Here is a 22,957-nt window from a genome sequence, read left to right on the forward strand (position 1 = left end):
ATCATCTTCCATTTTCTTTCACATCATCTTCCATTTTCTTTCACATCTTCCATTTTCTTTCATCATCTTCCCATTTTCTTTCACATCATCTTCCATTTTCTTTCACATCTTCCCATTTTCTTTCATCATCTTCCCATTTTCTTTCACATCTTCCATTTTCTTTCACATCATCTTCCCATTTTCTTTCACCATCTTCCCATTTTCTTTCTATCATCTTCCATTTTCTTTCACACCATCTTCCCATCTTCTTTCACCATCTTCCCATTTTCTTTCATCATCTTCCCATTTTCTTTCACATCATCTTCCCATTTTCTTTCCATCATCTTCCATTTTCTTTTCCATCATCTTCCCATTTTCTTTCACATCATCCTCCCATTTCCTTTCACACCATCTTCCCATCTTCTTTCACATCATCCTCCCATTTCCTTTCACACCATCTTCCCATCTTCTTTCACATCATCCTCCCATTTCCTTTCACATCATCTTCCCATCTTCTTTCACATCATCCTCCCATTTTCTTTCACAACATCTTCCCATCTTCTAGTCCCATACTCCCTTCCTACACCTGCCCTTCCCGTCTCTCATCGGCCTTTCCTCCTCTCTCCTTCCTTCTTTTCCTTCCTCTTCTCTCCCTCCTTCCTTCCTTTCCTCCTTCCCTTTCTCCATCTCTTTCATCTCCTTCCTCTTCTCTTCCTCCTTCCTCCTTTCCTTATCTTCCTGTATTCTCTTGACAGATTTTAGTCTTGTTTCTTTCTCTCTTTTCCCTTCCTTTTCCTTCATCTTCCAACTGTTCATTGTTCTCTAGACTTCAATTCTCTTACTTTGTGTAAGTCTTGTTTTATTCAGTGTTTTCATTTCTCTATTTCGTCCACTCTCTCTCTCTCTCTCTCTCTCTCTCTCTCTCTCTCTCTCTCTCTCTCTCTCTCTCTCTCTCTCTCTCTCTCTCTCTCTCTCTCTCTCTCTCTCTCTCTCTCTCCCTTTCCATTTTTCATATGTCCGTAAGTGTTCTGTTATAATCCGTAACTGCACTTTATCCACCCTCGCCAGTATTTCTTCTCTCTAAGTATAATCGGTTTTGTCTTTTATTATTTTCACCATTCTTCCTATCTCTATCATTTTCATTTTTTTGCTTCCTCTTTCTGCTGATAAACTGTTCTACATTTCACTCTAATTTATCTTTTTTTTTAATTCTATTGCTCCATCGTTTTTTTCATTTCAGTTTTTGGTGTTTTTTTGCGAGTTCCATTTTTTTTCATTATACTGTTAAGCTTTTCTACTTTTCACTCTAATTTCCTTTTTTATATTTCTCTATCTGTTTCCCTTCAAATGCGTAGTTTTGTGGTTTTTATTCTTGATCAACGGATAATTATTTCCATTTCTTCATTCTACTAAAGCCTCTTCTAGGTTTTACTAATTTATCTTTTTTATATCCTCTATCTCTTTTCCTTCCAGTCTCGTATTTTGTTGTTGTTTCGTTTATTTTGTTATTCGATCCACGGCTAATTACATCCATTTTTTCATTCAACTAAAAAGCCTCTTCGTTTTTTTACTCATATATATCTTTTTCGTCTATCCCTCTCTCCTTTTTCATCAGATGCGTAGGTGTTGTTTTATTCCTAATTATTTCCTTTTTCATCCTACTAAAAGCCTCTTCGATCTTTTATTCATATTTATCTTTTTTCTTCTAGCCCACTATCACTTTTTTCCTTCAGATGCGCAGTTGTTATTTTGTTCCTATTTTGTTACTCGACCGTCGGATAATTATTTCCATTTTTTTCATTCTACTAAAGCCTCTTCTATTTTTACTACTCTATCTTTTTTCTATCCTTCTATCTCTTTTCTCTTCAGATGCGTAATTTTGGTTGTTGTTCTGTTTCCTATTTTGTTACTCGATCAAAAGGTTATCAATTCTATATTTTCATTTCACTAAAAGCCTCTTCGATTTTTTACTCATATTTACCTTTTTTCTTCAGTCCCACTATCACTTTTTTTCAGATGCGCAGTTGTTTTATTCCTAATTATTTCCATTTTTTCGCTCTACTAAAAGCCTCTTCGATTTTTTACTCATATTTACCTTGTTTTCTTCTATCCCACTATTACTTTTTTCTTCAGATGCGCAGTTTTTGTTGTCGTTTTGTTGCTATTTCGTTACTATCTCTGTGCGTAACGAATTCGTCCCTTTCTTTCTACTACGTAATAACCGGTTCTATCATTCACTAATCTGTCCTTTCTTCTCTATCTCATTCTTTTCCCTTGGGTTCCATCGTTTTAGTTTACTTTTAGTTTAACAATTGTGTTATTCTTTGTATAATTGATTTCACTGTTCATTACTTTTCCTTTTATTTCTATATGGATATTTTATATCTTCTGCGCAGTTTGTATTTTGGCGATTCTGTTACTTTACGGATAATCGGTTTCACTTTTCACTATTGTATCTTTCTACCTATCTTTCTTTTCACTAACTTAACTTTTTTATATACATCTTTCTTTTCCTTTAGATGATCAGGTTTTATTTTGCCATTTGTGTCACTCTAAGTTAAATCGGTTCTGTTTTTTCACTAATTTAACATTTCTTACATAGCTTCCCTCTGTATCTTCTGAGCAGGATGCATATTGCTTATTGTGTTACTCTACGGATTCTCGGTTCCACGTTTCACTAATCTAACCTTTTCATCATTTCTTTTCCTTTTGATGCGCAGGTTGTATTTTGACGATTCTGCTTACTCTACGGGTTCTACTTTTCAGAAACTTAACTTTTCTATCTCTTTTCTATCTCTCCTACCTCTACTTTTTTTTTTACATCTAAATGCACAGGTTGTATTTTGCCATTTATGTTACTTTGGATATTCGGTTAGACTTCTCACTAATCTTACCTTATTTTCTGTATCTTTCTTTTATATTATTTTCTTCTAATAATCGGTTCCATTTTCCACTAATCTAACCTTTTCCTTTATCTATCTTATATATCTTCTGCGCAGGTTGTATTTTGCCTATTTTGTTTACTCTACGAATAGTCGGTTCCAGTTCTCACTAATATAGCTTTCTACCTGTCTTTCTTTTCACTAAATTAACCTTTCTTTACATATCTTTCATTTCCATTAGGTGATCTGGTTTTATTTTGCCACATATGTTACTCTACGGACAATCAGTTCCCTATTTCACTAACTTTTCTACATCTCTCTCTCTCTCTCTCTCTCTCTCTCTCTCTCTCTCTCTCTCTCTCTCTCTCTCTCTCTCTCTCTCTCTCTCTCTCTCTCTCTCTCTCTCTCTCTCTCTCTCTCTCTCTCTCTCTCTCTCTCTCTCTCTCTCTCTCTCTCTCTCTCTCTCTCTCTCTCTCTCTCTCTCTCTCTCTCTCTCTCTCTCTCTCTCTCTACACTCTCGGCTACAAACCAGTCATGCTTCTTGAGGACAGCGACTTCCCGACCACAACTACCATCGCCTTCCACCTCCTTACCACCACGATCCCAACTACGACAACCACCACTACCACCACCACTACCACTAGCATCTCTGCGACTCTGGACATCATCACGGACACACACAACAGCAGTGAGGAGAGTAACGCTACGATGAGGATGACGGAAGAGAGTAATTCTATAATGGATGATGAGGATGATGCAGCCGTGACCAGCGCCCCACGTCACGAACCCGCCAGTCAACGCTTCAGTGAGTTACGTGGACGAGGAGACAGCGGCCACGACAGACATCCACCCACAGACAACACCAGAGGGACACAGCACCACCCCGACGGCTGCGACATCCTCCCAAAGGGCACCCACGCCCTCTCCACGCCAACCCACGCCTACAACGACTCCCACGAACGCCCCCACGCCCACCACGCTGCCATACTGGATCATACACAACCGCATGCCGCCCTTTGACCACCATGCCACCGTGCACCCCCCAGCGGCCCCACGGAGGAGCGCAAAGCCTCGCCTGGGGGTGGCACTGCACGGTGAGACGGTCCGGGAGAAGGCGACGCTCAAGGCACACAAGCCACGCAGAATAAATCGTAATAAAGTCACAGAGAAGAAGCGCCACGCATCAAGACCCTCCGCGCGGCCCTCCAACATCCTGGAGCACACCAAGGACCTCTGGGTGTTCCGCGGCGCTGGCAACCACGGCCTGAGTCCCGGCCAGCCGCTGCCTCTCGGTCGTCTCAGCCGCGGCCACGTCAACGACTGGGCGGTAGTGGGCGCTGGCGTTGTGGCCTCTTCAGTGGGCGTGGCCTTGCTGGTGCGTGGGTTTCTCCTTGCCCGAGGGCGTAGCAAAACCAGGCCCATGTGGGAGGCGTGAGGGAGCGGACGAGGACGTGGTGATGGCGGTGGGCGGCAGCAGCGAGGAGGACGAGGGGCCGCTTACGGATTCCGAGGGGACCGTGGGAGTGGTGACGGACACCCACCGCGGCCTCAACAACCGCCTCTACCTCCTGCTGCAGAGGGACACGGCCACCGGTATCACCCCAGACACGCTGCCAGTCCCCCGCTCACCCTCCCCGGCTGACCCCACCACGTCTCCCGCCTGGCACTGACCCCCCGGCCCGCCCCTCACCGCCCCGCCCCTCCCACGCCCTTAAGGAGAGGAAGGGAGTCAGTTTCCTGCCTCGGCTCCTCCCTCGCCGCTAACTGGCATTAAGGATCCCGCTCGCCTCGACACGGGACTGTACTTTGGGAGCCCGCCGCGCCGACCCTCACCTGGACTTATTTCTCTCTCCCCTTTCCATCCCCTCTCCCTCTCTCTCCCTGTCCGCCGCGGGGTGCCACACGGACGCAGCAACAAGGCAGCAGCATCACCGTGCGTGCGTGTGTGTGTGCGTGCGCCGGGACACCAGTGATTCATAGTATTAAAGCGTTTATGTTTATGTTAGTCAGATGTCTTGGTGCCATTAATCGTTTTGGGGTCTCGAGGCTCAAAGTGATGAAGACGAAGCAGCTCGGGATAAAAGATAAAACCCAACCCTAAGCCTCCCACGCCTCTCATACAGTAAAAGGGACTCCATAAGCTCATCCAAGACGCTAAACATAGGCCTTGTACAGAGCCTTGCCCATGTGTTAGAGGGAAGAAAGAGCAGAAAGAAATATAGAAAGAAAGATAAAACCAGCCCTAAGCCTCCCACGCCTCTCATACAGTAAAAGGGACACCGTAAGCTCACGCAAGACTCCTGTAAAAGTAAAACAGTAAATATAAACCATTCCGAGAGCCTTGTCGATGTGTTAGCGGGAAGAAAGAGAAAAAAAGAAAGAAAAACCCCGATCCTACGCCTCCAACGATCCCCATGACACTAAATGAGACTCCGTAAGCTCATCCAAGAATCTAGTAAGCATAAGCCTTGCCGAGAGCCTTGCCCATGTTAGTCTCTGCCCCGCCCTCTCTCCCTGGCGATGGTCCGTCTCTCCGAGGTGTTGCCGGGTCAAGGCCGCGAGGGAATAAGACAGTGCGTGGCCGTTAGCGGTGTTAATGAAGAGTGACGTGAGGGAACTAGGGTGTGGGTGTGTGCCTACGTAGCTAGCTGGTCCTGGTAGGCCTGGTCGCTGCTAGGGATGTGATGGAGTGGGGAAGTGCAAAGAGTGAGAAATTATGAAAGAATGAGAAAGGAAGAGTAAAGAATAGGAAATAAGGAAAAATAAGAAAGGGTAAAGAGTAAAACAAAAATAGGAAAAGTGTAAGGAGTTAGACAAGTGAGAAGGAGCTAGACTGAAAAGTATAGAGTGGGGAAAAGAGTAAAGAGTGAGAAAGTATGAAAGAATGTGAAAGGAGGAGTAAAGAATAAGAAATAAGGAAAAATAAGAAAGTAGGGAGTAAAACAAAACTAAGAAAAGTGTAAGGAGTTAGACAAGTAAGAAAGATTTAGACCAAAAGTATAGAGTGAACGAGGAGGATTATGCCCTGTGCCAATTTGTACGCAGTAAGGAATGTGTAAAACTAGGGTGAGCATTACTTGTGCCAATTTGTACGCGGTAAGGAAGGTATTAATATGATGGTCAGTATTATGTGTGCCAATTTGTACGCTAAGAATGTTGTAGAAAGAGGGTCAGCATAACTTGTACCAATATGTACGCGGTATATGAATATAATGTATGTTTAACAAGGGTGAGGATAACGTGTGCCAATTTGCACGCGATAAGGAAGGTATAGGATCAGTATTACGTGTGCCAATTTGCACGCGATAAGGAAGGTATAGGATCAGTAATACATGTGCCAATTTGTACGCGCTAAGAAAATTCTTAAACGAGGATCAGGATTTTCTGTGCCAATATGTAAGCGATAATGAAGGTATAGGATCAGTATTTTATGTGAAAATTTGTACGCGATAAGGAAGGTATAGGATCAGTATTTTGTGCGCCAATTTGTACGCGATAAGGAAGGTATAGGATCAGTATTTTGTGCGCCAATTTGTACGCGATAAGGAAGGTATATGATCAGTATTTTGTGCGCCAATTTGTACGCGATAAGGAAGGTATAGGATCAGTATTGTGTGCCAATTTGTACGCGATAAGGAAGGTATAGGATCAGTATTTTGTGTGCCAATTTGTACGCGATAAGGAAGGTATAGGATCAGTATTGTGCGCCAATTTGTACGCGCTAAGGAAGCTAAACGATCAGTATATTGTGCGCCAATTTGTACGCGATAAGGAAGGTATAGGATCAGTATTTTGTGCGCCAATTTGTACGCGATAAGGAAGGTATAGGATCAGTATTGTGTGCGCCAATTTGTACGCGATAAGGAAGGTATAGGATCAGTATTTTGTGCGCCAATTTGTACGCGATAAGGAAGGTATAGGATCAGTATTTTGTGCGCCAATTTGTACGCGATAAGGAAGGTATAGGATCAGTATTTTGTGCGCCAATTTGTACGCGATAAGGAAGGTATAGGATCAGTATTTTGTGCGCCAATTTGTACGCGATAAGGAAGGTATAGGATCAGTATTTTGTGCCCATTTGTACGCGATAAGGAAGGTATAAGATCAGTATTTTGTGTGCCAATTTGTACGCGATAAGGAAGGTATAGGATCAGTATTTTGTGTGCCAATTTGTACGCGATAAGGAAGGTATATGATCAGTATTTTGTGTGCCAATTTGTACGCGATAAGGAAGGTATAGGATCAGTATTTTGTGTGCCAATTTGTACGCGGTAAGGAAGGTATAGGATCAGTATTTTGTGCGCCAATTTGTACGCGATAAGGAAGGTATAGGATCAGTATTGTGTGCGCCAGTTTGTACGCGATAAGGAAGGTATAGGATCAGTATTGTGTGCGCCAATTTGTACGCGATAAGGAAGGTATAGGATCAGTATTGTGTGCGCCAGTTTGTACGCGATAAGGAAGGTATAGGATCAGTATTGTGTGCGCCAATTTGTACGCGATAGAAAGAAATCGAAAACGAGGGCGATGTCTACCCCGAACGAAACTCTCTAGCAGAACACAAGGAGGCAATTTACCTGTCAATATACCTGCAGCGCTAAGTGTCAGGTGAAGCCAACAGGTGTGAGATGCTCGATATGAGATAGCCGCCGCCAAGCAGTTCTATGTACGGCAGGAGGAATAGAGGTGACACTCCTGAGGCTGCTGGGAAACTAAACCGACGAGACCTCTGCAAGCACGTGAGACAGAGCTAAGAGGAACGGTGAAACAAGTGGAAGGGAGAAAGATAAGGGACGAAGAACAATGAAACAAATTAAGGCGAGGAATAGAGGTGACACTCCTAAGGCTGCAGGAAAACTTAACCGAAGAAATCTCCACAAGCACGTGAGACAGCTAAGAGGAACGGTGAAACAAGTGGAAGGGAGGCTTCTGTAAGAGGAAAGATAAAGGACGAAGAACAATGAAACAAATTAAGGCGAGGTTTCTACAAGAGGACTGAAACCTAGACCCGAGGCCTCAGGAGAGATAAGATACGAGGAACAGTGAAAGACATGCAAGTGAGGTTTCTATAAGAGAAAGAAAACCTAAGACCAAGGCCTCACGAAGCTAGGCAAACACCAAAACGAAATGAGCTCTCTACAACAGGACTAAAAACAAGAAAACCATTGCCTCACGGAGCTACGAGGAACAGCATACCGAAGAGAGCTCAATATAACAGGACGAAAAAGCAAAAACAAAGGGCTTACGAGGCTAGACAAACAGAAAAACGAAGTGAGCTATCTATAGTAAGACTAAAACAAGAAAACCATTGCCTCACGGAGCTACGAGGGACAGCATAACGAAATGAGCTCTCTATAACAGGACTAAAAACAAAACACCAAGGGCTAACGAGGCTAGACAAACAGCATAACGAAGTGAGCTCTCTACAGTAGGACTAAAAACAAGAAAACCAAGGCCTCACGGAGCTACGAGGAACAGTGAAGCCGAAAGAAGTGAAGTTTGTACATACAAGGAGAAGAAAAACTAATACCGAGTCCTCTGAAAGTAAAGAAAAACAAGAGAAGCGATATGTCTTATGTGAAAGGAAGTGTGCTGTTTATACGAGAGGAAGAAAAACTAGAAAAAACTACAACCCGAGGCCTCTGTAAGCTATAAACAAAATAATCGCTATCTCTTCCTAGTAAAATATAGATTCTAAAGACAAAGGAAGTAAAGAGAAACAAAAGAAACAATGCGTATCTCTTCCTAGTAAGAGATAAACTATAAAGACCTTTGTACAGCCTAGCCCACAGATAACTCTTTGTAGACAGAACAGGCAGTACCCAACCCGGATCTTTGTACTGTAAAATATCGTATTATACAGTATAGTAAGAACCTTTGTACAGCAGGTGATAACAGTAGGTAGGCAGACCTTTATAAGCGGCAGAGAGGAAATAAAGAGATGTTACAGAGGAATATATAAACGTTTGAAGTCTTTGTATAGAGGATAATGATGATTTTTAATGGAACAAAATAGAAGAAGCATTTAAGAAGCATATAAGAAGCATTTGTAGGGGAATTTTAGGACAACAAACATAAGGAAAATAAAAAGATGACTGGAATATATAAACGATACAAGTCTTTGTATAGAGGATAATGATGATTTTTAATGGAACCAAAGATAGGATAAGCGTATAGCAAATAATTATGTGTAATGGAATATTTGGACGAAAAACAAAAGGATTTTTTTTTTTTTTACAACAAAGGATACAGCTCAAGGGCACACAAAAAAAGAAAACATTAATAAAAAAGGCCCGCTACTCGCTGCTCCCACAAAAGAATCATAAGGGGTGGTGGTCGAAAGAAAGGTCAATTTCGGGAGGAGAGGTGTCCCGATACCCTCCTTTTGAAAGAGTTCAAGTCGTAGGCAGGAGGAAATACAGATGAAGGAAGATTTTACCACAGTTGACCAGCGTGAGGGATGAAAGAGTGAAGATGCTGGTTTCTCTTGCATAAGGGGTTTGGACAGTATAGGGATGAGCATGAGTAGAAAGTCGTGTGCAGCGGGGCCGTGGGAGTGGGGGAGGCATGCAGTTAGCAAGTTCAGAAGAGCAGTCAGCGTGGAAATATCGATAAAAAATAGAAAGAGAGGCAACATCGCGGCGGAATTTTAAGAGGTAGAAGACTATCAGTAGGATGAGGAGAGCTGATGAGACGAAGAGCCTTAGACTCCACTCTGTAAAGATGTAAGTGTAATATATAAACGATGGAAGTCTTTGAATAGAGGACATGACGATTTTTAATGGAACCAAATATAGGATAAGCGTTCAAGAAGCATTTGTAAGGGAGTATTTAGACGAGAAACTAGAGGAAAAAAAAAAGGAAGGTGGAATATATAAATGATGGAGGGCATTGTATAGAGAATATGAAGATTTTATATGGAACAAAATACAGAATAGGACTTTAAGAAGTATTTGTAGGGGAAATGATAGGACGAAATAGAAGAAGAAAATAAGAAGATATGTGAAATATATAAACGATGGAAGGCTTTGTACAGAGAATATGCAGATTTTTAATGGAACAAATATTGGATAAGGATATAGGAAGCATTTGTAAGGGAATTTTGTGTCGATAAACAAAAGGAAAATAAAAAGATGACTGGAATATATAAACGATGGAAGTCTTTTAATAGAGAATATGAAGATTTTATATGGAACAGAATAGAGGACAGGAATTTAAGAAGTATTTTTAGGGGAGTGATGGGACGAACAGAAGGATAATATAAATGGATAAAACGAGAATGGAGGTATAATACAAGCTCAGACAGAATGAAAACTTAAGGAATGCGATAAGAAATAGATAATACGACATATTGAAGGAAAATAATATAGAAAGATAAAATATATAATAGAAAGAATCGATAAAAACGGGGGTAAATTTAGAGGTGATACATACACACGAAAATAAAAGTATAACAAAAGCTCAAACGGAATGAAAACTTGGAGAACACGATAAGAAATAGATAACACGGTATAGATAACTTATACCGACTAAAATAAGTAGTAAAAGCTAGGATAGGTAAACGGGAGGCCTTTGAAGGGAGGAAAAATAAAGAAACTGACGAAATATTTTTATCATTGGAGAAAAGAAGGAAAAAGAGGGTGAGGAGGCGTCTCTAAAAAGAAAAAAAACTAAGGGCCATATTCTGAAACATTTCGGGGCTCGCCCGCCCTGCCACACCTGACAGGGGATTCATAGAGGTTGTTGTGGGTTCTTCCATGAGTAGTTTTAAGAGCCTATTGATAGTTTGACAAGGCTGCTGCACCATGAAAGTGAAAAAGCACTCCTGAGAACCTAATCTCCTCTACGGACTTTGGAAATCGTTGCTGTGGGGCCGATAGCGTCTGGGAATACGCGGACTCTTTGCAGCGCTGCTCAGCATATTTGCCGCTGATGAATAATGGAGATGAATGGATGCTTTCACACGCACTCACGACCACAAAAAGTAGCGCTACAAACAGATTTGCGTGGTTGGCTTCGCTGCCGGTGGCGACCACAAAAAGTAGCGCTGCTCGTCACGATACATGGCATTCAATGGGAGTTTTCAGACGTAGCTGCAGCAGCGTCACTTTTTTTAGCAGCGCGTGCGTGGGGCGATTGTAGCGCTGCTAACGCCCTACTCAATTTTAGTAGCGATGCTGAGAAGCGCCGCTAATTCGACACTCACCCCACAACACTTTCTAAAAGATAAGCTGCGCTTCACCGCAGCGCTGCTAAAACTGAGTCACGCGTGAGTAGCGCTGCTGCAGCGCTCTAAGTGTCCCCGTGTGAGGGCCAAACAACGTCGCTGTTTCCCTGACCTTTAAGACATAAGCTCCGAGTGACATGTGTATAAGAGCCTTGGAACCTCTTTGAATTGTATATAATTGACTTCGAACCCCCTTACTCGAGATGGTTGTTGTTGTTGTTAAAGCTGTTTACTATTTGTCATCTCGGAGACCTTAATCTACTTCAATACAAGGCGATTCCTGTCTTGAGTGTTGCAGGAATGAAGGAAGGAAAGGAAGGGGAAATGTTGTGGGGGGAATATATGTGAGGACGGGAAGTGTTGTGGAGGGAATGTATGTGTGTTGTATGAGTCTTGAGTGTTGCAGGTAGGAAAAGAAAGTAAGAAAGGGTTGCAGTGTGTTGTGCGTGTGTATATTTGAGTGCTGAGTGTTGCAGGAAGAAAGGAAGGTAAGAAATAGTTGAGGATGGAAGGAAAGAGTTAGCGATGGAAGAAGGATGAAGGAAGAAAGGAAGGAAGAGAAAAAAAGTTGCAGTGTGCTGTGTGTATGTGTGTGTGTCTGTGTGTGTGTCTGTGTGTGTGTGTGTGTGTGTGTGTGTGTGTGTGTGTGTGTGTGTGTGTGTGTGTGTGTGTGTGTGTGTGTGTGTGTGTGTTGTCTGAGTCATTCCTCGTGTAGGTGTTGCGTGTCATGATGAAAAAAGAGATCTTGCAATGGAGTATAAGCGATGGAAGTCTTTGTATAGAGGATATGAGGATGACCAGGTGAGGAATAAGAAGAGAAGAAAAGAGAGAAGATGGTGACGAAAGATAAAGAATACGAAGAGAGAAAAGAAAAAGATAAAAGGAGAGGAAAGTGAAGAATAAGAAAGACATGAGGAGTGTGGAATGATGAGAAATTATGAAGATTGAGTGTGTTAAAAAAGCCAAAGATTATTATGTTATTATTATTGTAATTATTATTATAAGCATTATTATTACTATCTTCATCTGTATTACTATTGTTACTATCTCTACTACTACTACTACTACTACTACTACTACTACTACTACTTCTGCTGCTTCTCCTCCTACTACTACTACTATTACTTATATTACTACTACTACTACTACTACTACTACTACTACTACTACTACTACTACTACTACTACTACTACTACTACTACTGCTATTACTACTACTACTACTACTACTACTACTACTACTACTACTACTACTACTGCTACTACTACTACTACTACTACTACTACTACTACTACTACTACTACTACTACTACTACTACTACTACTACTACTACTACTACTACTACTACTACTACTACTACTACTACTACCAATACTACTACTACTACTACTACTACTACTACTACTACTACTACTACTACTACTACATAAATGATACCTACACACATGATTATTTTACAGACACATACTCATGGAGGGCTCCATAGTTTGGAGGTCATTAGCCCCAACTCTGTTCGCTAATGACTGTGACATCCAACCATATCGCTAATACTACCTGACACTAAATCACCTATCGTCTATTACGTCCAGATCCCCCTTTCCTTCCCTACTCAAGTCACTCCCGACCCACCCTAATGTCACTCTCCACCACTGTGGCTTCATAGTCCATATTGGAGATGTTGGTGGGTTTTGGGCCAGAGTGTCTGGTGCCCCTGAGACATAGTATGGCCGACCTGAGCAGGGAGAACGAGAGGCGACACCTCATCCAGGCGACAACGTGGTTCCTTGGCTGATGCTTCTTTTCTGAGATTAGTTCCGCGAGGCGTGCGTAGAAGCATTGGGCCCTGGGACCCATCCCGCCGGATGTGGTGAAGACGAGGGGGGTGAAACCGCCCTGATCCACATGTTGGATTGTTTCACCGTATGCCCTTGTCTTCTCCTGCTCGTTCCTGTGGTGGGCGGCCTGCAGGGGCAGCTCACGGTGACAGGCAGCCATCGGGTCGAATATGCGGATGTCCATGAACGCCCGCTGTCCGCGCACCCAGAATCCGCGGGCACTTACATCAACCCGTGCCTCCTGTGAGGTATTGGCTGTCCTGTACCGAAGGTGTTCGCCGTCCAGGAAGCAGTGCCGGCTCGGTAGTGACGTCTTGGCATACCTCCCCGAGCATGCTGGCTGTCAGATCCCTCACTTCATCGTGTCGAATACAGACGAAGCCTCCTTTTTTACATGTCATGGTGTGGGTGACATCATTTGGTGATCCACATGCACAGAGATCAGGCAGTCCCTCAATCGGCCAGCCATATCTCAGAGCAATGGCGTCGACAAATTCTTGTTTGTTGAGGCTGAAGCCCTTTGCTCTGATTGGTAATGACGTTAGCCAGTTAGAGGCGCCTGCCTCCTGTGCTGTGGGTCTGTTTCTACCCATTTCTGTGGAGCGGTGGTGTGTATGACGGTCCAGCGCGTGTTGTTGGTCCTGTTGCCTTTCTTCTGAGATTTTCTTTTAATATCTCTTATTTCTGTTTGGTCTATCTCGCCCTCTGCCTCCTGAGCGATGATCCTGTTGATGAGTGACCTGGTAAGGCTGATGGAGTTTTGGTTCTCCTTATCTGCCAGCTTCTCAGCGTTGGTGATCCCCATCCCACCCAGTCTTGGGGAGTGCTAGCATATCCTCTCCTCCTCCCCAAAGCATGAGATTTCACCAGCGCCGGCAAGAATACATTCTTGACGGCATTTTCCAGTGGTCGGAGGTGGACTGATGCCGGGGATGGTGCGCATCAGGAACGTCCACCGATGTTGGATGCCGTGGGTGTACGCTGAATAGGCAGCGTGTGGCTCAGTCTTGGCAATGGCAGACAAAGCTTCTATTTCCTTCACCCATTCAGCTACTTTGTCTCTCACGTACTCCTTCTTATATACCTCTGTCCCGATCACTGCACCTAAGTGTCGTTGTCCGTCTTTGTCACAATGACGCCACTTCCTCTAAAGGTTCTGCGGCATGGTCATAATGTTCAGGTTTGACAATAAGGACAGACTTGGTGGCGTTAGGGATGTATCCTATCTCAGGGCCGGCGGTGTTCACAGTGTCCCACCACCCTTTTAAGTCTGAGATTTTACCAGCACCTGAGAGGTCATCCGCATAAGCCACCTGTTTCACCCGTGTTTCTGCGAACGCGATTTCATTTGGAGGACTGATAGGCCCAGGGCGTACATAGCCATGGCTATTGGGTCACCTTGTGTTGTTCCCTCAGATGATTTTAACACTTTCACTTTTCCACTGTGGCTATTTATGTATAAGTCAGTCGGGTATGTATAGGTATTTTCGACATACATAGCTAAGCTAGGGCACTTGGTTTTAATGTTATGTATCATAGTCTTTCTATTTATTGTGTTGAAGGCATTTTGGCGTCAACAAGAAGCACTGCTTCGCACTCCACGTGGTCGAATATCTCCCGCATGGCATGGACTGCTGCTTCTCCTCCTGCCTGCTGCCCCGCACAAACTTGGAGGTTTCCTGCTGCCATTCTCACATCTTTTTTGACGGCAGTCATGATGCATTTGCCTACGATGCGCCGCAGAACTTCTCCGACTCCTATAGGCCTGCATCCCGGCCTCTTGTCCAGGGGAATGAGGCGGCACGCCGTCAGGGCGTCCACATAGTGGCAGCTGGAGGAGGCGAGTTTTCTTGCCAGTGCTGCAATGGTGTTGCGCAAGTCACCAGCTGCATTGCCAAAGTTGGCGCTGCTCAGCAAGCTTCGCCATCCCCGTGCATCAAGTCCTGAGGGCCCCGCGCTGCCACGAGTCTGGAGGGCCTTCTTCCACACCATCTCTCCTGTTATCCTTTCGTATATAACTGGATTCGGTGGTTGGTGACATCCTGCCAGTCTCAGTCCCTTCAGGTCACTCGGTGGAGGATGTTTTTCCTTGAGTTGATTGATCGTGTCCCTGGTGAGTGGAAGCACACCCCGTGTGGAATTTTCTGACAAGGCTCGTGTTGCAGACGCAACGTTGCCTTGTCGCATTTTGTCTGCAAACTTCCGGGCCCTGTCTTCTGTGGAGGTGTTGTTTTGTTGGGGTCAGGAGCCTCTCCTGTATGGCTCTGGCTTCTCCAAGGAGGGCATCTAACTCGTTAGTTTGCCACAAGGCAACTCGTCTTCTTAATGCCTCGATATTTTCGGCTTGTTTGGTCTTTGGGTGTGCTCTTTGGAGGAAGAGATGGGGGAGAGTGAATACAATTTTCAAGGATAGGGGCGCCAGTGGTGTGTTCTGGATGTAGTTATTTAACAGGGTGACAATTTCTTTGATGATAAATGTCGTGGCTCCACATCTGGGTGGTTCAAAAAGATTTCTTGCAGACCACCCAACAACTTCAAGGTATGTGTCATCCACCCACCTCGTCACTTATCCCTCCGCTTGCCATTTCCAAACAAAGCTTCCCGCGACCTCCCGTCGCGCCCTGTCCAGTCGGAGAGGAAGAGTGATGAGGGGGTGGTGGTGGTGGTGGTGGTGGCAGCATTGGAGGTGCCAATGAAAGGGATGATATCGGTTGAGGGGAATATGGTGGTGGTTGTGCAGCAGCTCTCTCCGACACTCCCTCCCCCTGCTCACTCCTCCTTCGGCGGCCCTCATTGTCCCCGTGGTGTCGCGCCTCATCGTTATCCTCCTGCTCTGATCCCTGCCCAGGGATTTTGGCACCTGTCGCTCTTTTACAGTTCGTACAGCGTCTTTTCTCCTTAACACATGCACAGTTTATACATCTGTGATCTTCTTTTGTACAAACGCAGCATCTTCTTTGGCTTGGAGGGTCAAGCATTTATAAAATTATAGATATTGATATTAATGACAACAGGAATATTGGTAGTACATGTAGTAATAATGACTGATTATTGATTATAATTGAAAGTAGTAGTGATATCTACTGTGGAATGACACTAATATTAATATTCCTATTAGTTTAGCGACATTGACAGATATATAGATAGGATTATAATCAATATAATAGGCTGACACATTGTTTTCAAAGGATGAGAGAGAGAGAGAGAGAGAGAGAGAGAGAGAGAGAGAGAGAGAGAGAGAGAGAGAGAGAGAGAGAGAGAGAGAGAGAGAGAGAGAGAGAGAGAGAGAGAGAGAGAGAGAGAGAGAGAGAGAGAGAGAGAGAGAGAGAGAGAGAGAGAGAGAGAGAGAGAGAGAGAGAGAGAGAGAGAGAGAGAGAGAGAGAGAGAGAGAGAGAGTAATAATTGTAATTGCATCAGAACAGAAGTAAACAAAGTATTAAAATTATATTAATGACACTAACGTCGATAATAATGTAAGCAGTAGTTTTGAAAGTATGAACACAAGTAATATGAATAATAATAATGACAAGAATATTATACTGATACTAATTATAATAGCAATAACAACAATGGCAACGCTAATAATAGTAACAATGACAAAAAATAATAATAATTATAATAATAATAATAATAGTGTCACTAAATAAACGTTGTAGCCTATATCAAGGTGTATGAAATGATTAATTGATTTATATAATAAAATTTAAGCTGCACAGGCGCTGTGGCTGGCTCCGTTTCTTTCCTTTACGTTAACATATGTTTCCATATCAATCATTTCATTACGCTAAGTATATATTTGCTTTTTTCTGGTGGACATGAAATATAAATGAAAATATTGATAACACCGATTCGACCATAACCAACAACACGCAGTTGTCTGCGGGTCGACTACCAACACCGGTTTTTCACTCTCTTTCAAGGCAAAATTGAAGTAAATACAAGTAATAGATTAAATATACGTTGCTACAGAACCGCCAGTTTGGGAGGTGTGAGGCGAGCCTCTCTTGTCGCTGGCAACCCTCCGTCCCAGCCCACTAACTGCTCGGTCAGAGGTCAGGGCGGGGCATCGACGGTCGCCTCCCGCCGTTCTATCTTAAGATGCCCAACCCGTGTGTTTTACGATATTTCTAAATCACACAACACTAGACACGAACCTACACGTCCATCGAGCTTTCCTTGCTGCTTTCCTTGCTGCACCGATATTCACTTCCTTAATCACCAAGTCTATTTTTACAGCCTCAAGGTGTTTGCACCAGGAAAAAACAGCATATAAACACGGAGCGACCCACACACACGTCCTACCCCTACCAAGGCTAACCTACTGTAAAATGGGGTAAGAAAAACTCAAAATGGAGAACTTTGTTTTTCGCAGAAATATGGTTCAGCATTTTCACAATACCTGGTCTGTTTTATTCATTTGTCATTATTACATCATATTTCAGCTGATCTTGAGCCAGGGTCCCATAGCTTTTTATTATGAATATTTTGGGTAATTTTTTCTTCCCCGGAAAAGGGGTAAAAAAAAATCATGATGGGGCAAGAAAAAATCAGCTATATTTTGCTAAAAAAAAAGTTTTACAATGAATACCCATACATTTCTTTCATGAAAAATGATTGATATTTCATATTTGTGCATCATCTGGGAATTGTATATATACTCTTCATTATACATTACATAAAATGCCTCTTAATTTTATCCTTGCAATAATAATGTTAACCAATGAATCCTGGTACTGTTGTATCATGAAAAATCTTTATATTTCTAAGTGTTATATCACCAAATTAAATTCAAACACATATTCTTCATTGTTACATAAATTCATGTAAATATATAATTGGTTCCTTATAAAATAAATAAGTTTCACAAAGTTTTTCTTTCCTGGGAATATGTCACAATTTCTTCACTAGAATTATGAAATATTTATGTATTTGCCTTCAATTTCTTTTCAATAACCTTCAGAGAAGCACATGCCATTTCATCTGGGAATCTAAAAATGTTTTTCTTTATCATGGGAACCTCTGGTCCATAGAATATGTATTCTTGGTCTACTATGCCAATGTCTTTGTTTGTGTTCCGCTCAGTCCATGTCCACTCCTTTGGGTCACTCGAAATGTTTTTTTTTCTGAAGGCAATCAATTTCTACTTTGTTCACAGTACCGCCATCATCATCATCAGCAAATGTTTTAACTATTTTCCCCCAGAAGTAAATCATACGTGGCTCAGTATAATACACTGCGTAGTACTTTCCAACAGAATCATCTGTTATTACTGGAGTGTCTGCTGGGGTTGCCTTTGGTGCCTGTATTTCTTCCTCACATTCAGTTTCACTTTCATCTTGGTTTAAAGTGAAACTGACCTCATCAGCAGAATCACTTTCCATTACTTCCATCTCATCTTCAGTTGTGGTATCAGAAAGTGGTTCAGGTTCCTTCCTTTTCTTTCCTGGAACTTTGTTACACTTCTCTTTTTTCTGTGTCCCCTCCTGCCCTGTAGTTTCCTTTCTACATTCCTCCTGAGTTATGATTTGACTGTGCATACTAATTTTTCTTCTTGTAGGTTGTGTCGTTCCAACTCTTCCCCTACGGTGCAGAATTTCTTCCAAAGTTGTTTCCTTTTCCTTCTCTACCAAAAGGATGTTGAACTTCATTCCTGTAGGAGCCCTGGCTTGAATTTCATTGACAAGAGTCCTCCAGCTTAACTGTTTGGCATATAAAGCACTTCGCTTTTCTATATCTTTCTTGATCTCATCTTGAAGTTCAGCTTTGTTGTTAGGGAGTTTCATGCCAGTGACTACAACCAGGTAATACTTGTTCCTGAACAAGTGTAAGGGTTGTATCTGAGAGATCTTTTCTATTCCTGGTTCAGGTATTGGAGAAGTGGGAACATTTGTGGTATTGGCATCAGAAGGTTGTGAAGGGTTCTGTGGATTTTGCGGTGATGATTGTGAATCTCTGTTGTCTGTGTTATCAGTTGTAGCATCATGCAGTACAGGATTATTTTCATCATCCCTGGGGCTTCCTCTCTCAATCCAAGCCTTGTATGTTTTCATTTTCAAAGGACAAAGGCGATCACTCTTGTACTTTTCTGGGTTTAGTGGATGTATTCCTGTTGCATAAAACCCGGCCTTTATATTCTCCGGGGAAAGTCCTTCCTTCCAGACCTGACACAACATATTCACGAAACCTCTCTTTTGCAATGGTGCTCGTGCTCCTGTTTGATGCACATACCTCATCAATGCTGAATCATAGTAAGATTTTAGAGGGGCAAAACAAGCAACATCTAAAGGTTGTAACAGATCTGTGCAATGAGCAGGTAGCTTAATTATGGAGATATTTTCTTGTTTTGCTAGTTCTACTGTTGCTAGTGATGTATGACTAAGATGGCCATCCAATATCAGGAGGATAGGACGAATATCTTTAGTTTTTTCTACAAAACTTTTGAAAAAATCCTCAAAAATTACACGGGTCATCCACCCTGACTCGGATACAGCATACTGAGTTTCAGGTAGTGCATCAGTTCCAACCCATGAAGACTGCATGTTCTTACCTTTAAATATGATTAAAGGATCCAGTGATGTGCCATCTGCACAGCATGTTGCCAAAACACTGATGTTTTCACGGTTTGAGCCACTAGTTATTCTCACTGTCTTAGCTCCTTTTGTGCCTATAGTTTTTGCTTTTGATGGGTCTAGTGGGAAACCAGTTTCGTCGAGATTCCAGATACACTCTGGGCGTTCCATGATCTCAAGTCGTGCCATTTCTTGTCTCAGAAGCTCATAGAAGCCATGAATGACGAATGGATCACTAGCTACACTCTTCCTTGCCAGTTGCATCATACCACCGGTCTTCAGAGTCATGTTGTGCCTGTGCATGAAGGCAGTTGCCCATTCATACCCAGGCATGCCATCTTTAAACACTGTCTCTAGTCCATTGGCAAGCAAGAAATCTTTGACAATCTCACGAAACTCTAACAGTGTTGGCCCTAGTCCCATTTTCTCCATTCTCTTGATTGTATCTGCAATCTTCTCTTCCACTTCAGTTGCAAGTACCGTCTTCTTTCCCTGTAATGCAAACAGAATATGTATATATCAGAACAGGTTTTATTACATATAGTATGTACGAGTATATAATATGTAAGAGGATCATTATTATATGGTACATACACGCATAAAAAAAAAACAATAACTCACCCTCATATCATCCTTGAAAGATTCTTCACTTTCACTTCTCTTGACATGCTTTCTCAAAAGAGAATATGACATGTGATGCTTGGCACTGGCTGCTCTAATGGAGGAACCATCTTTAACTTCCTGCACAGCAAGTTGAATTGTGGCTTTCGTATATGGCCTTTCAACCTTTTTATATGTCCTCGGCATTGTGGCACTTAACCCTGCTGCTTCTTACTGGCTAATGATCATGCACACTCCTGTGAACAGTGGACCGAGTCATATGAGTAACAGGTTTCAACAAGACAGACCGACTGTCAATCACACACTACACATCACGAACATGTTTAAACATGGGGTAATATAAAACCAAGACGGGGTAAAAAAAAATCAGCTTTGGGTAAAAAAAAATCATGTATGGGGTAAGAAAAAATCAGGTTATGTGATCTTTTCTTACCCCATGTAAACTACCTATGGGGTAAAAATCACCCCCTTCTCTTGGGGAGGGGGTAGGAGCAGGGACCCTATCAGGAGGATAGTATGGCCCTCCTGATTATTTCTTACCCCAAACTAAGCTCGTCACAGTTCTTGGGGGAAGATAAAACCAAAGTTTTCACATACCACAAAAAAGTTTTGCGAAACTTTTTTCATGCTTTTTTCTTAAAATATGTTCAGAAAATACATTTATAATACAATATTGCTAACGCATATATGAAATCAATTGCACAAGAGTGCACTATAAATACAGGACATAAACACATCAAATGCTTTGACAGAGTACAATAAATGGAATGATTTTTTTTTACCCCACTAACCCCTGGATTTTTTCTTCCCCCACTTTACTAGTAAAATGGGGTAAGAAAAACTCAAAATGGAGAACTTTGTTTTTCGCAGAAATATGGTTCAGCATTTTCACAATACCTGGTCTGTTTTATTCATTTGTCATTATTACATCATATTTCAGCTGATCTTGAGCCAGGGTCCCATAGCTTTTTTATTATGAATATTTTTGGGTAATTTTTTCTTCCCCGGAAAAGGGGTAAAAAAAAATCATGATGGGGCAAGAAAAAATCAGCTATATTTTGCTAAAAAAAAAGTTTTACAATGAATACCCATACATTTCTTTCATGAAAAATGATTGATATTTCATATATGTGCATCATCTGGGAATTGTATATATACTCTTCATTATACATTACATAAAATATATATGCCTCTTAATTTTTATCCTTGCAATAATAATGTTAACCAATGAATCCTGGTACTGTTGTATCATGAAAAAATCTTTATATTTCTAAGTGGTATATCACCAACTTAAATTCAAACACATATTCTTCATTGTTACATAAATTCATGTAAATATATAATTGGTTCCTTATAAAATAAATAAGTTTCACAAAGTTTTTCTTTCCTGGGAATATGTCACAATTTCTTCACTAGAATTATGAAATATTTATGTATTTGCCTTCAATTTCTTTTCAATAACCTTCAGAGAAGCACATGCCATTTCATCTGGGAATCTAAAAATGTTTTTCTTTATCATGGGAACCTCTGGTCCATAGAATATGTATTCTTGGTCTACTATGCCAATGTCTTTGTTTGTGTTCCGCTCAGTCCATGTCCACTCCTTTGGGTCACTCGAAATGTTTTTTTTTTCTGAAGGCAATCAATTTCTACTTTGTTCACAGTACCGCCATCATCATCATCAGCAAATGTTTTAACTATTTTCCCCCAGAAGTAAATCATACGTGGCTCAGTATAATACACTGCGTAGTACTTTCCAACAGAATCATCTGTTATTACTGGAGTGTCTGCTGGGGTTGCCTTTGGTGCCTGTATTTCTTCCTCACATTCAGTTTCACTTTCATCTTGATTTAAAGTGAAACTGACCTCATCAGCAGAATCACTTTCCATTACTTCCATCTCATCTTCAGTTGTGGTATCAGAAAGTGGTTCAGGTTCCTTCCTTTTCTTTCCTGGAACTTTGTTACACTTCTCTTTTTTCTGTGTCCCCTCCTGCCCTGTAGTTTCCTTTCTACATTCCTCCTGAGTTATGATTTGACTGTGCATACTAATTTTTCTTCTTGTAGGTTGTGTCGTTCCAACTCTTCCCCTACGGTGCAGAATTTCTTCCAAAGTTGTTTCCTTTTCCTTCTCTACCAAAAGGATGTTGAACTTCATTCCTGTAGGAGCCCTGGCTTGAATTTCATTGACAATAATTCGCAACATGGCTTCCGTAGTAAACGTTCGTGTTTGACTAACTTACTTGATTTTTTTCACTATATTTTTGAGGTGTTCGATGAAAGCAGATCAGTAGATATCATATATCTGGATTTTCAAAAGGCATTTGATAAGGTCCCCCACCAACGATTGCTCAGCAAACTACTGGCGCACGGTATCTCGGTCAACATTCACAATTGGCTTGTGGACTGGCTCTCTGAGCGGAAACAGAGAGTAGTTCTAAACGGTGTTACATCTAACTGGCTCGATGTCAAAAGCGGCGTACCTCAAGGATCAGTGCCTGGCCCCATGCTCTTCTTAATTTATGTTAATGATATCGATGATGGGCTCATTTGCAAAGTATCAAAATTTGCTGATGACACAAAAATTGCTAGTAAAGTAACTGCGATACTCGACGAAGAAGCTTTACAATCAGATATAGATCGACTTGCATGTTGGGCCAATCAATGGCAAATGAAATTTAACGTTGAGAAATGTAAAGTGTTGCACATCGGAAAAAATAACAATCGCGTTCGGTACGTAATGAATGGCCAACAACTTTCTGCAGTAAGTAAAGAAAAGGATCTTGGAATCACTATATCAAGCGATTTAAAGCCCGGTCAGCATTGTTCAGAGGTAGTTAAAA

At 42.0% G+C, this 22,957-nt stretch overlaps 1 protein-coding gene across 1 annotated transcript; it reads right to left on the bottom strand.

The window, feature by feature from the left end:
- Nucleotides 1–11,113: 11,113 nt before the first annotated feature.
- On the bottom strand, nucleotides 11,114–20,496 carry LOC126993771 (uncharacterized). Its single transcript, XM_050852935.1, has 3 exons — nucleotides 20,116–20,496; nucleotides 18,510–19,986; nucleotides 11,114–11,214 (listed from the first exon to the last, which is right to left on the bottom strand). The coding sequence occupies exons 1-3, from the start codon at nucleotides 20,299–20,301 to the stop codon at nucleotides 11,114–11,116; spliced, it is 1,764 nt and encodes a 587-aa protein (XP_050708892.1). The 5' UTR covers nucleotides 20,302–20,496.
- Nucleotides 20,497–22,957: the final 2,461 nt, after the last annotated feature.

This window comes from Eriocheir sinensis, unplaced genomic scaffold (genome assembly GCF_024679095.1).
Source record: "Eriocheir sinensis breed Jianghai 21 unplaced genomic scaffold, ASM2467909v1 Scaffold673, whole genome shotgun sequence".
Taxonomy (NCBI): domain Eukaryota; kingdom Metazoa; phylum Arthropoda; class Malacostraca; order Decapoda; family Varunidae; genus Eriocheir; species Eriocheir sinensis.

Excerpts from the sequence above, each read along its gene's own strand:
- LOC126993771 (XM_050852935.1), bottom strand. The coding sequence starts at position 20,301 with ATGCCGAGGACATATAAAAAGGTTGAAAGGCCATATACGAAAGCCACA. Across the intron at positions 19,987-20,115 it reads CTTTCAAGGATGATATGAGG|GGAAAGAAGACGGTACTTGC; the intron begins GTGAGTTATTGT and ends TTTGCATTACAG. Across the intron at positions 11,215-18,509 it reads TTTGGAAGAAATTCTGCACC|CTTATGTCTTAAAGGTCAGG; the intron begins GTAGGGGAAGAG and ends TGTCACTCGGAG.